The sequence below is a fragment of the Haliotis rufescens genome, unplaced genomic scaffold (assembly GCF_023055435.1).
Source record: "Haliotis rufescens isolate VD_foot unplaced genomic scaffold, xgHalRufe1.0.p SCAF_10, whole genome shotgun sequence".
In the NCBI taxonomy this organism is placed as follows: domain Eukaryota; kingdom Metazoa; phylum Mollusca; class Gastropoda; order Lepetellida; family Haliotidae; genus Haliotis; species Haliotis rufescens.
Window position 1 is genome coordinate 43,851,151 of NW_025963780.1, and position 13,017 is coordinate 43,864,167.

The 13,017-nt window shown below is 40.5% G+C and overlaps 1 protein-coding gene and 6 non-coding genes across 13 annotated transcripts in view; all 7 read left to right on the forward strand.

Annotated features, from left to right (window-relative positions):
• Positions 1–9,699, forward strand: part of LOC124117876 (insulin-like growth factor 2 mRNA-binding protein 2) — a 42,711-nt gene extending 33,012 nt beyond the window's left edge. For all 7 annotated transcript variants that reach the window (XM_046479909.2, XM_046479911.2, XM_048391146.1 and 4 more), the window contains exons 15-17: positions 3,642–3,758; positions 5,326–5,454; positions 6,275–9,699. In XM_046479909.2, coding sequence (XP_046335865.1) covers positions 3,642–3,758; positions 5,326–5,454; positions 6,275–6,487 — 459 coding nt within the window. In that variant the 3' untranslated portion in view covers positions 6,488–9,699. The remainder of the gene's footprint in view (positions 1–3,641; positions 3,759–5,325; positions 5,455–6,274) is intronic.
• On the forward strand, positions 252–324 carry LOC124117897. Its single transcript, XR_006858382.1, has one exon. It is a non-coding gene; the product is annotated as a small nucleolar RNA SNORD31 (small nucleolar RNA).
• LOC124117914 lies at positions 802–873 on the forward strand. Its single transcript, XR_006858397.1, has one exon. It is a non-coding gene; the product is annotated as a small nucleolar RNA SNORD31 (small nucleolar RNA).
• LOC124117907 lies at positions 1,668–1,740 on the forward strand. The gene has a single exon (XR_006858391.1). It is a non-coding gene; the product is annotated as a small nucleolar RNA SNORD31 (small nucleolar RNA).
• LOC124117898 lies at positions 2,185–2,258 on the forward strand. Its single transcript, XR_006858383.1, has one exon. It is a non-coding gene; the product is annotated as a small nucleolar RNA SNORD31 (small nucleolar RNA).
• LOC124117891 lies at positions 2,532–2,604 on the forward strand. Its single transcript, XR_006858377.2, has one exon. It is a non-coding gene; the product is annotated as a small nucleolar RNA SNORD31 (small nucleolar RNA).
• On the forward strand, positions 5,179–5,250 carry LOC124117913. The gene has a single exon (XR_006858396.1). It is a non-coding gene; the product is annotated as a small nucleolar RNA SNORD31 (small nucleolar RNA).
• Positions 9,700–13,017: the final 3,318 nt, after the last annotated feature.

The following is a 13,017-nucleotide window of genomic DNA, read 5'->3' on the forward strand; positions in this document are numbered from 1 at the left end:
TAAGAGGCTAGTAATGGGATTGGGTAGTCAGACTTGCCGACTTGGTTGATGCATGTCATCATACCCAAATTGCTTAGATCAATGCTCATTATGTCAATCACTGGATTGTCTGGTCCATATTAACAGACCACTGTCAAAAAGTTTGAATATTGTTGGGTGAGGTGTTAAAACAACATATTAGTGGACTAAACATGTTATCAGTTATCAATGTTTGAGAGATCAGTTGTTGTTTTCCAGAATAAGTTACCAACTGTCACATGATGAGCTAAAGTTTACCGCCCCAGTCTGATATGTAATGACTGATTGGTTTATATCTGAATGACAGTTCTTTCTCTTTCTTGAGGGGCGGTCGGGTAGCCTAGTGGTTAAAGCGTTCGCTCGTCACGCCAAAGACCCGGGTTTGATTCCCAACATGGGTACAATGTGTGAAGCCCATTTCTGGTGTACCCCTTCGTGATATTGCTGGAATCCTGCTAAAAGCAGCGTAAAACCAAACTCACGCACTCACTCTTTTTCTTGATCTAAATTCAGATGTTTGAGCTGAATTGTTAAGTACTTCTTTTTTATTATCTTAAACTGAGGGGCTGCTCTGTTAAACTACAAAGATTGCCTACTAACGGGTCAAGTTGTTAATTGCCAATGATGACTGTTTCAGGGGTTTGAAAATAGTGTTTTCTTTGTTCTGAAATGTAAATTTGCCTTAATGTGTTAATGCAGCTATGGGCTTTGAGATACCAAGGTTCTGTCAATTAGACTATTAGTGGCAGTTCTTAAACAGTTGTGGTTATTTTAGAGTAATTACTGTCACGTGATGAGTTAAAGTTTACCGCCCCAGTCTGATATGTAATGACTGATTGGTTTATATCTGAATGACAGTTAATTCAGTTCCAAAAACATGAAGACTTTTGTAAGTTGATGAACAGACTGAAATGCAATGAGAACTCCTATGGGCTTTATTATTCATTGTTGATGGTTGTAAATTAAGCTGTTAAATTTTAGAATATTTCATGTTCTGTTGACATGGTTGATGTTAAACTATTAATTTACCTTAATCTGTTTGAAGCTCTCTAACCACTGGTATGACAGTGTAACTGTTGAGACCATTGCAAGTCCCATACTTTAACATTCTTGCAGTAGATGTAGTACTGAGATGTTAATGTCCAAATTTAGGGAAATTAGTAGTGGTGGGACGATACACTGATGCATCGCAAGTTTTTACTTCTCAATTCAAGTATCGATCACTATTGCACATGTCGATAAAAAGTATCGATTCTTACCTTAAATGTATTCTGTAATAAATGTTACACTGAACACTAATTACTAGTGAAAATGAGTAATGAAAACGTTAAATATTTTCATTGAATGGCCATATTTGACACTGCCAACTGTAAATTGTCGGCGTGCCAGGTATTTGGCCATCCTGTCCATGAAAAAGATGACTTACGCACCACAGAGACGAGCACATTCAAGAATCGTGATACACATCGGATCGTGAGCAAGGTATCGTGATACGTATCGGATGGCACAGTTGGTGTATCGTCCCAGGCCTAGATATTAGTATTTTTGACTGATCTGCAGTGCAGTCTTACTGCTGGTCTTGCAACACAAAGCTGCACATATCATGATATATATATGGCCTTCTTTGGAAATTTACAATTGATACCAACTGTCACATGATGAGCTAAAGTTTACCGCCCCAGTCTGAAATGTAATGACTGATTGGTTTATGTCTGAATGACAGTAAGTTCAAATCTAAAAACATTGAAATCATTGATGTTAAGGGCTTTGTAGGGGCTTAATGTTCTGAGGTGTGGATGATCAGATTAAAGTGCAGAGAGTACTTATAGGGGGCTTATTCTTCATTGATGATGGTAAACTTCACCTGCTTCAAAATTACTTTGATAGTGTATTGATGAGATGGTTGATGATATACTGTTATATCACCTTAATCTGTTAGCTCTCAACCCACTGGTGTGACGTCTTACTGCTGAGACTCTTGCCCAGACCTTAGGCTTTATATAGACTTACAATAGTTGTGCTAATGAAATGATAATGTCAATTTTTAGTTAAGTTTTTCTTTTTTCTTTCTCTGAATGGCTATGCTGTCTGACTGTTACTCTTGTAACACAGAGCTGTATATGGCCTTCTTGCGAAATGAAAGCTATTTGATGTTTGTTGATATCAACTGTCAATGATGAGCTAAAGTTTACCGCCCCAGTCTGATATGTAATGACTGATTGGTTTATGTCTGAATGACAGTTCTTGATTCAAATAGTAAAGCTGTGTTGTGACTAACTTGTTATTCTGAGGCATAGTTGAAAATGTTGAACTGTGATTATAACATTTTAGTGGGATAATTGACACAAACCTTGTATTAATAAAGTACATCATTAATGGCAGAACTTAAACAATTGTAATTATTTTAGAATTATTACTTTGAATTGCAGTGTGGTCAAGTTAAACAATTTGGTATTAAGGCTTGTGTGAAATCTATTTGTCAACTTGACCTGTAACAGAAGGAAATTGTCAACTGTCACATGATGAGCTAAAGTTTACCGCCCCAGTCTGATATGTAATGACTGATTGGTTTATGTCTGAATGACAATTCTTAATTTTTGACATTAACACAAGAATTGGTGACAATGTAGATGAAGATATTGAAAGTAATTAACTTGAAAACTAATTCATCTTAAACTTAGTTGTATGTTCTTTACTACTTCCTCCTGTTATATTATAAGTATCCAAATGATATTATTATACTTGAAAGTGATTACTAAGATTGTTTGCCACCTGTTAAGGATTACCACAATCCCCTGACATCCCTGTTGAACTTTCAGAAATCTCAATTTTCACTGTCAACTGCAATATAAAAAATTGATACAAGAATGCCCAGGATTTGTTTTTTCATGTTATATGCTTAAAGCACATGACTTGAGTTACCTCTTGTGGTCATAGAACAGCTGGGGCGGTCGGGTAGCCTAGTGGTTAAAGCGTTCGCTCGTCACGCCGAAGAACCGGGTTCGATTCCCGACATGGGTACAATGTGTGAAGCCCATTTCTGGTGTCCCCCTCCGTGATATGGCTGGAATATTGCTAAAAGCGGCGTAAAACCTCACTCACTCACTCACTCACTCACTCACTCACTCACTCACTCACTCACTCACTCACTCACTCACTCACTCACTCACTCACTCACTCACTCATGGAACAGTGGAACATGCGAGTGTAATATTTTCTTTTTTACACATTATTTCTTGATCCATTTGAGCTCTGCTTTAGAGAAATGCACTGATCACGACCACTGTCTTAGAAAACCACAATTGTTGAATGTCGGCAATCTTCAACTGTGACGTCATTTCTACTCTAGAGTGGCGTCATTCTCACTAATCACATTCATATGAAGCCAATAATGCTGTCCGGATCACGTAATCTGGTGCGCGTGAAGTGATATTGCCACTGATAAACTTACAATTTTATTAACTCAGTTATATCTAACCCGATAGGTTATAACTATTGTTCTGGTATGTTTAGTTCTCATGAACTGTAATGATTGGTAGATATCTGATGCTTGAAGTGATACGTCTATTTCTTCATTTTTCATTGTTTTTCCCCTGTCACTCTGTATTCGACTTTTGTTTCAGATCATGCAGGCTCCAAAGAATGAGACGAATGGTCAGGATGGACCAGTTCAAATGCCGGCACCACGATTAAATGAACGCAAAGTAATCATTACAGGGAATCCTGAGTCACAATGGAAGGTGAGCATGTCATGAACGGGGCTTTGTCTTTATGATGCAACCCGTGAAGATCAAGGGTAGAATAGGTCTTCAGAAACCCATGCTTGCCGTGAAGATCAGGGGTAGAATAGGTCTTCAGCAACCCATGCTTGCCGTGAAGATCAGGGGTAGAATAGGTCTTCAGCAACCCTTGCTTGCCGTGAAGATCAGGGGTAGAATAGGTCTTCAGCAACCCATGCTTGCCGTGAAGATCAGGGGTAGAATAGGTCCTCAGCAACCCATGCTTGCCGTGAAGATCAGGGGTAGAATAGGTCTTCAGCAACCCATGCTTGCCGTGAAGATCAGGGGTAGAATAGGTCCTCAGCAACCCATGCTTGCCGTGAAGATCAGGGGTAGAATAGGTCTTCAGCAACCCATGCTTGCCGTGAAGATCAAGGGTAGAATAGGTCTACAGCAACCCATTCTTGCCGTGAAGATCCGGGGTAGAAAAGGTCTTCGGCAACCCATTCTTGCCATAAAGGCGACTATGCTTGGTGTAAGAGGTGACTTACAGGATCGGGACTTGGTTGATGCACGTCATCGTATCCCAACTGCATGGATTGATGCTCATGGTACAATCACTGGATTGTCTTGCCCAGACTAGATTATTTCTCAGACCACCGTCATATAGCTGGAATATTGCAGAGTTCGGCGTCAAACAACAAGCAAACAAACATACTTTATTATGCTGATCTTTAGCAAGTTTAGAGGTTGATGATACTTGCTCCTTTCACAGCCTCACAGATGCATTATATAGGTCTAACCCAAGACTAGTGAATATCTTTAAGGATTAGTAGCTTTTAGGGCTTTACTAACCGGGTACCCACACCCCTATTACCCGACCCTACCCAGGTACCCACTGTAGGTCTCAGGAAATGTCTCAAAACGTATTTAGATACATGTATTAAACAATCTGGTGGTCATGCATACACTGAAGTTGAATTAAGTTATGTTTATTCAACCATATGAACAATCAGAAGGAATGGGTGCATAGTCAGAAAGAAATGCAAACATTAGTAACTTGCAGTGTAACCATAGAGTTCTAGATAATTTTTGTTATTAAACAATATATCACGTGACTAACCACGGGTCCGGGTAGTCCTGTGGGGAAACTGGGTCCTACTCAGTACCCACCCGACCCCGGTACCCGAGTTACCCCTCCCAGCCCTAGTAGCTTTCCCCCAAAGTGAAATGTTACATTAACAGATAAATCACTTTTATCATCATAGGCTTGTTTCTTGAAATCACTGGATAGTCTGGTCCAGACTCGATTATTTACACACCGCCGTCATGTAGCTGGTATATCGCTGATTGCGGCTTTAAACAACAAACAAACAAAGTCTGTATAAGCAGATATTGTACACATTATGTAGTCAGTTCATCCACCTTAGATTTGTACAAAATGTCATGTGATGAGATAAAGTTTACCGCCCCAGTCTGATAAACTGTGACTGATTGGTTTACATCTGAATGACAGTACTGACACAAATCACGAGTTCGCACTGGTCATATTCTCCCACCAAACCTAATGGTGTGTTGAATGTTGCAGGCACAATTCTATATCTTTGAGCGAGTGAGAGCAGAGAACATGGTAAGCATAGAGGAGGTCCATCTCAGGTCAGAAGTGATGGTGCCAAAGTCATCCATCGGAAGAATCATTGGTAAAGGTGGACAAAACGTGAGTAGCTCAATAGTCTAATTCTCTTACGCTTCCAACTGTTGCTCAAGATAGATTTCAAGGACGAGGTTGAATATGTATGATTTAGGTAGCTGTTTTAAAAAAATGCTTCATTTACAATTACTTATACATATATATATATATGTATTTCCCAAAGATGTGCGACCCGTGAAGATCTGGGGTCCTCAGCAACCCATGCTTGCCGTAAAAGGCGACTACACTTGTCGGAAGAGGCGACTAACGGAATCGGGTGGTCAGACTCGCTGACTTGGTTTGATGCATGTCATCTATCCCAATTGCGTGGATCGATACTCATGATATCAGTCACTGGATTGTCTGGTTCAGACACGATTATTTGCAGACCGCCGTCATATAGCTGGAATATTGCTGAGTGCGGCATAAAACAACAAACCCAACCAACCAACCAAAGATTTGCTCCAAGTTGAATATATATGACTTCTCATTGGACTTGTTAAGACTTGCTGCCATTTTGGATTAAATATACGGTGATCAGTGTAGCAAACATGGAAGTACAGGACATGTCTGCACAATGCAGAACCTTTCGACCGATACCTTTTAGGAATTAGAGAGTATTAGAGTCTGAATAAACTGAACCCCATCTTTTAACCCTTATGGTGTTCATGAAAAACATCATTTCTGGTGTCCCCCGCCGTGGTATTGCTGGAATATTGCTAAAAGCGGCGTAAAACCTCTCACTCACTCACTCACTCACGAAAAACTATATGAGACTATTCATCAAACTGTGTCTATTATGATTATTTTAGGTCTTTTCTTAGGCTTGTCATTGATTCTGTTGTAGGTTAAAGAGTTGCAGCGAGTGAGTGGTGCTATTGTCAAGTTGCCAGATGAGCAAGGGGAATGTGAAGAGGTCCCAGTCAACATTATTGGTCATTTCTACGCTAATCAGGCCGCACAGCGACGTATACGCTCCTTGGTTGCACAGCAAAGCTCTGGCCCTGGAGCAATGCGAGGTGGCCCCCGGAACCCACGACCACAACAGAACGGCAACTAACAAAGACAGCTATATCAAAACTCACATGTACATGGGCATCTAGACACTAAGTTATATCAATAAGATTCATACATTATACAGTTGTGTTCAGGTTGGATGGAAAGATGAGGTGGCTACTTACATGAATACTGTTATAAATAAAAAATATTGCCACTTGGATGGAAGGAAGAAAAAGACTTGGATTGGAGGAACTAAACTGTAGAAGTGTATGAATGTTGATTGTACTGTCTTCTGCCCATGTAGATGAACTGCACTGAGCTAGCAGCAATGGAAATGGAGACCGACTGATCGACCACCTGGCATGACAACCAAAGAACTTTGTTTCTCTCTTCTTGGAGTAAATGTTTAGTTGCACATATAGTTAGGTCTGTCCCCAAGTAGCTCTCATTTTCTCTCCGTTTTTCTCTCAATGTAAGTGATGAGAAAACTACTCCACTCTTGCAAGTGGACTCCACTTGTGGCATGGTCTAAGGCATCAAAATGATTCACTATAACTCGTGGCTAGCTATCGGTGGGATTGGCAGCGAGTTGAGATTAACGTTTGACGGTGAACGATTTGCATTGCGCCTCCATCTCCACTGGCAGATGTTATCCAGATGGTAGATGGGGGCTTGATGTCCATGTAGATGATATATTTATACTTTATTGAGTTTGAACAAATTTTAGATTTGACCATTGTTGCATGTTTGAAGTATATCATGGTCTTTTTTTGTAAAAAAAAATTGAACAGTATGAAAGTTTATTTTTGATACTTGTTGAGATGATTTTTTGTTAGAATTTTTATGATACTATTTGCAGGGTATGTTTCTATTTTGCCCTGTACTGAGGCAAAATATTGATAAAAACTGCCGCTGCAGTAAGTCTGTCTCAACAGTATTCACATGGCTGTGTTTGCAATCAGACAGGCCAGAAAAAACATCCACTGTTATGCCAGAACCCTCCTAGCTGACCTTGACCTGACTCATCTGTATAATAAGTCAAGGTCAGAGTTCGGGAGGTTGGCTGGCACTGATTCCATCTGTGAAAGATGCCTGACAATGTAGTTGCAATGTCCTGTCTGTATCCTAATGTCTGACTGTCCAACGGCAGACCCAGCATCCTGATGCTTGCACACTTGAGAACAGCTCCATTTGATAGCAACTCAACTGACACATGGCGACTGACCAACCTGACTGACCGCCTCAGCAACACACTTGGCCGCTCCTGTCATGGCTGTCTGTTTCTTCTGATCCAGAGGCCCATTCCACACAGTAGTCCAGTGTTTCTGATATTGAACTTCTGTGAAGAGGAATTGCTCTGAGGAATGGGCCTATCTGGACTTAAGCAAGGGGGGTAACTCTAAGACAATCAGTGAATCAAAATATAAACCATTTTCAGTGAAAATGAAATTATGAAATATGATTGCGATGAGACCCTTCTACCAGTCTATTGAAACCAAGTTTAAAAAAGAAAAGAAGATCCTATATATAGGACTAATTTTTGTTGATGTTTTTGCTTTTTGAAATTGGTTTCAAGTGTCTGTGTACCTAACTGTTCACAGATGCCATGACAGATTCAGGCTGGATGTGTCTGTCCAATGTTTTGATGCCTTCTTGTGCTAATTATTAGATGTATGTAGACCACCCCACACAAGCCATGGACTCTCACAGCCCAGGGAGAAAATGCAGAACTCTGTGGACTCTCATTGATGATGATGATTATGATTATGATGATTACTATTACAGTTTTTATGCATTCAATAACCTTGTTATGGCGTACTTAACTCTAGACCTGACATATATTTCACCGTGTATCGTTCAATAACTTGTCAGTTTATTTTTTGACTAGATCAGTTTGATTATAACTGACTCCTAGGTGGGTCCCACTGTTTGAAACTGTTTTCTGAAATTGGTTTTGGTGTTGATTCTTACACCTTGCATGGTTAGTCGCCAAGGAAACAGTTTTCCTTTCAAGTTAACCAGCTTGGTTTTCTTGCATTATATATTATGACTGAGGGATTTGACTTTTTTTGTGTGGACAAATCTCCTCAAAAGTTCCTTATTTTGTTTTTGCTGGGCAGATTACTTTACGAGCCAAGTCTTGGAGAATATGTGAGGTTTTGTTACCATGTTTACTATATCCAACGTTTACTGTTGTCCCAGTAGTTTGTCGTTTGTACAAAAACTTGTTGCCTCTTGACTATCCCCCCCTTCATGTGACAGAATGCACAATTGTTTTACAAAGTTGAGGAATTAATTGTTATTTTCCATACATTTTGCACATGGCCAGTATTTGAAGTGGGGGTAAAGTTCAAGTTTGGTTTTTTGAGCCTTTGACTAATTTTTATCAAAATTTAGACACCGATCGGTAAGGTTAATTGATTGAGGACAAAGTACTATTTAATTTGGTTTGAAAGAAAACAATTTCCTTATTAACATTACCCTATGTTTAAAGCCACATGATGGCACAATGTGATCAGCATTTTTTTGCAAATTATTTAGCAGCCTTCTACCTCAGCCTGAGTTAATGAATAGGTTTCTTTATTTCTCATTTCCACAGAATTTAACATTGACAACTGGCATAGTACCTCCTGGCCCATACACTCAATTACTCACTGTACTTAGTATAGTCAAACTCTTATACCCGATACTCCCTCTAGTTGTCCCGCCCAGCCACATTAGCCATACCCAGCCCACTCCCTTAGCTACCCTTCCCATGTAACCCCACCCCTCCCATGTATTCTGATTGCCCCTGTATGTATGTCACTACCCCTGCGAGAGTGCCCTTCGAGGCTTGGCTCGAACCTAGACCATTTCCAGGGAGCACACCATGTGTGCCGCAACCAGACACTGCTAGGGTAGATCCTTCCTGACCGTTCTCTAGTTTACAAGACAACCTTCATGTTTCTCTTTGAGTGGAAAGCTGATTTGTTCATTTCTCTCCATGATTTGACACCTAACTTTTGTCTGACTGTTCCACAGTATTGCATGTATCAGTTTCTGTATTTCTGCTACACGTACCGACTTGGAGGATTATGAAAAACCCTTAAAAACCTTGGTAGACAATGGAGATGAATCTTCTGTAACCCGAGCTCTGTGCCCCGACAGGCTGACTGACCAACGGCGACTCTGCTCGTCCGTCTTCGCTGTAGTTTGTACGCAGCTGCAACAGATCAAACCTGTACTCTATTCATTCTCCTTTTCTACCAGAAAAAAATAAATTATTCTAGTAAACAGTCGTTGTGTGTTCTTATTGCATGGTGAATGTTGTGTTATATAGGGCTCACTTCACGGGTGTCGTGAAGATACGGGGTATATGGCTTAAGTAACCTATGCTTGTCGTAAAACGCGACTATGCTGGTTGTAAGAGGATATTACGGGATTGGCTGGTCAGGCTTGCTGACTTGGTTGATGCATGTCATTGTATCCCAATTGTGAAGATCAATGCTCATGATGTCCATCACAGGATTTTCTGGCCCACACTCCATTATTTACAGACCGCCATCATATAGCTGGAATACTGCTGAGTGCAGGGGTTAAACAACAAACAGATACCATTTATCTTATGAGTGGTTTCAAAACCTATCTAACAAGCAAAATCGCACCATTTTAGCATTGATTCAATGCATATTTTGTCCATGCTCATGATCACAGTGAGGCATTAATGCATAACATAATGGTCATTGATGACATCATCCAGCTTTCTACTCCAACCTGGTGACCTCCAGAAGAAAGTTGTGTGTATTGTCAAGGCTGGTGATAATGCAAACTAGTCCTTTGTACCCCTCATGACAATTTCCGTAATTATGGTGACGAGTTGGTATTGACAAATAAATAATTTTCATGCCATTTTAAACAAATTGTTGCTTTCGGATATATAATATATATTTATTTAGTATTTCATCGGTACAATTTTGTCAAATTTGACTAATGCACAAGAAACTTTTCAATTACAATCTGGGCAAAAGTAGTCCGCCATGATATGACATCAGACCATCACCATGGAGTAGCCAATCATGGACGAGGAAATCGATTGTTTGATACCATTTTTCTCCAATGCGTTTCTCACACGCAGACGTGTAAGAAGCTGCAGTCATCAATATTCAGTGCCGTAGCCAGCCGGGGGGGCAGTTGCCCCACCTGGATTTTTTTATAGAAAACATTTTTCCTTGTGTAAGTTAACTTGAATAAGAAACAAATAATCTTATTTGCACCCCCCTGTCAAAAAAGTTAACTATGGCCTTGATATTCCAGCTACATCTGGCCATCTGATTTACCATTTAGAAAGTCGTACGTGGTCAAGAATCCACCATTTGTCTTCACTCACTTCACTTCAAAACTGTCAAAGTAATCAATATTTTTCAGGTGAAGTTTTTAATAAGAAAAATTGTACTGAACCTACAGCTTGTGTAAACAGCACTTTTCACTCAAAACTCAAGGACCCAGGCCTTGTTTTCAAGCAGCATCGACATAAAATGTGTGCATTATTGGGTATAGTTGTACTACATGTGACCAAAGCCGTTACTGCTGATTGAGGACCCACTCTGCTCTGTAATGTATTTTAGGGTCCTCTGTATGTAAACCGTACAAACTTAAAGGATGGTGTGGGTTTTACATGACTGCATCTTGTTTAATACAAACACACACACACACACACACACACACACAATGTAGGCTTATAACAATTTTATTGTAAGTTTCAACTGTTCACATTGTACATCAACATTATGCTGTCATACACTATCGAGAAATCAGAATGTTTTTTGTTATCCTCTCGTCTTGTAGCTGTGCTCCCATAAACAATTTTGATAGTGACTTCACAAAAGGGCATGCATCATGATCTACGACATTTCAGCGAGTGAGTGAGGTGGGTTTAACGCCGCTTTTAACAGTATTCCAGTTATATCGCGGCGTGTCAGCTTAATGTGGGAGGAAAGCCCGAAGTGATGCAGGTCTAAGACGTTTACCACTTCGGTGAAACCCACGAGCACGGGTATGGTGCTGACAAACCTAGAAACATAATCGGGGCGAACCGGGATTCGAACCCACAATCATAGGTTTCTGGCGTGCCCAAGGGACGCAACTCTGCACAGCGAATCGCCTTAGACCTGTGCCCCCCTACGACATTTCAAGGGAAAATGATGCTCAATGGTCATTTCCTATCAACAACTGCTATGGTTGTATGTTATTGTATCCCAATTGCGTGGATTGATACTCATGATGTCAATCACTGGATTGTCTGGTCCAGACTCGATTATTTACAGACTGCCGTCATATAGCTGGAATATTGCTGGGTGCGGCGTTATACAACAAACAAACTTATAGCTGCTGAATGAACACAAAGAGCTTGTCATTTGATTTGCTCAGATTATGATTGGAGAATTGCATCAATGTCTCCTCTTACATCAAGCATAGGTTGCTTGGAACTTGTATTCTTTACTCAGAATAATTGGTATGTCAATGACCTCAAATTTTGAAATAAATCAGTACAGTGCTAGAAGTCTAGATATATTAAAATCGAGTAGTGTCATGATCTGAGTTAAACCCAATGACATCACAGGAATGTCAGTGATATAAATTGGCACTTGTCCTATAGTCGTTGCCAAACGACCCGTGTAGAGCCGGGGTAGAATAGGTCTTCAGCAACCCATGCTTGCTGTAAAAGGCGACTATGCTTGTTGTAAGAGGTGACTAATAGGATCGGGTGGTCAAGCTCACTGACTTGGTTGAAGCATGCCATCGATCCCAATTGCATGGATCGATGATCATGATATTAATCACTGGATTGTCTGGTCCAAACTCGATTATTTACAGACCGCTGTCATATAGCTGAAATATTGCTGAGTGCGGCGTAAAACAACAAACCAACCAACCAACCAACCAAACCAACCTTGCTTAACTTCCCAATAGTAAAGGTATCATAAGGACTAGTAGAAATTTGCCATTTTAAAGGATTTTGCTATATGTTATCATAATAAGGACTAGTGGACTAAAACTGTTAGTTTCTAACACAGAAAGTCATCATGCAGTTGATGACATCATCTGTCAGACCAAACAAAACAGACAAAGGAGAACCGGAGACTTTCTGTAAAGTTTTAATGAACAGAGTATATTATGAACGCTCCTTTGTCATGTAGCCATGGATACCTTATCTCGCACACAAATGGGTAGCCTAGTGGTTAAATTGTTGGGTCATCTCGTCCAAGACCCGGGTTCGATTCCCCACCTGGGTACAATGTGTGAAGCCCATTTCTGTTGTACCCTGCCGTGATATTGCTGGAATATTGCTGAAAGCGGCGTAACATGCTCACTCACTCACCTGGGTACAATGTGTGAAGCCCTTTGCTGGTGTCCCCCGCCGTGATATTGCTGGAATATTGCTGAAAGCCGCATAAACCATGCTCACTCACTCACTCTGAGCACCTCACTAGACCATGCTCACTCTGCCCTCAGCCATGTCACAAAGTGAGTGAGTGAGTGAGTGAGTATAGTTTTGCGCCGCTTTTAGCAATATTCCAGCAATATCACGGCGGGGTACACCAGAAATGGGCT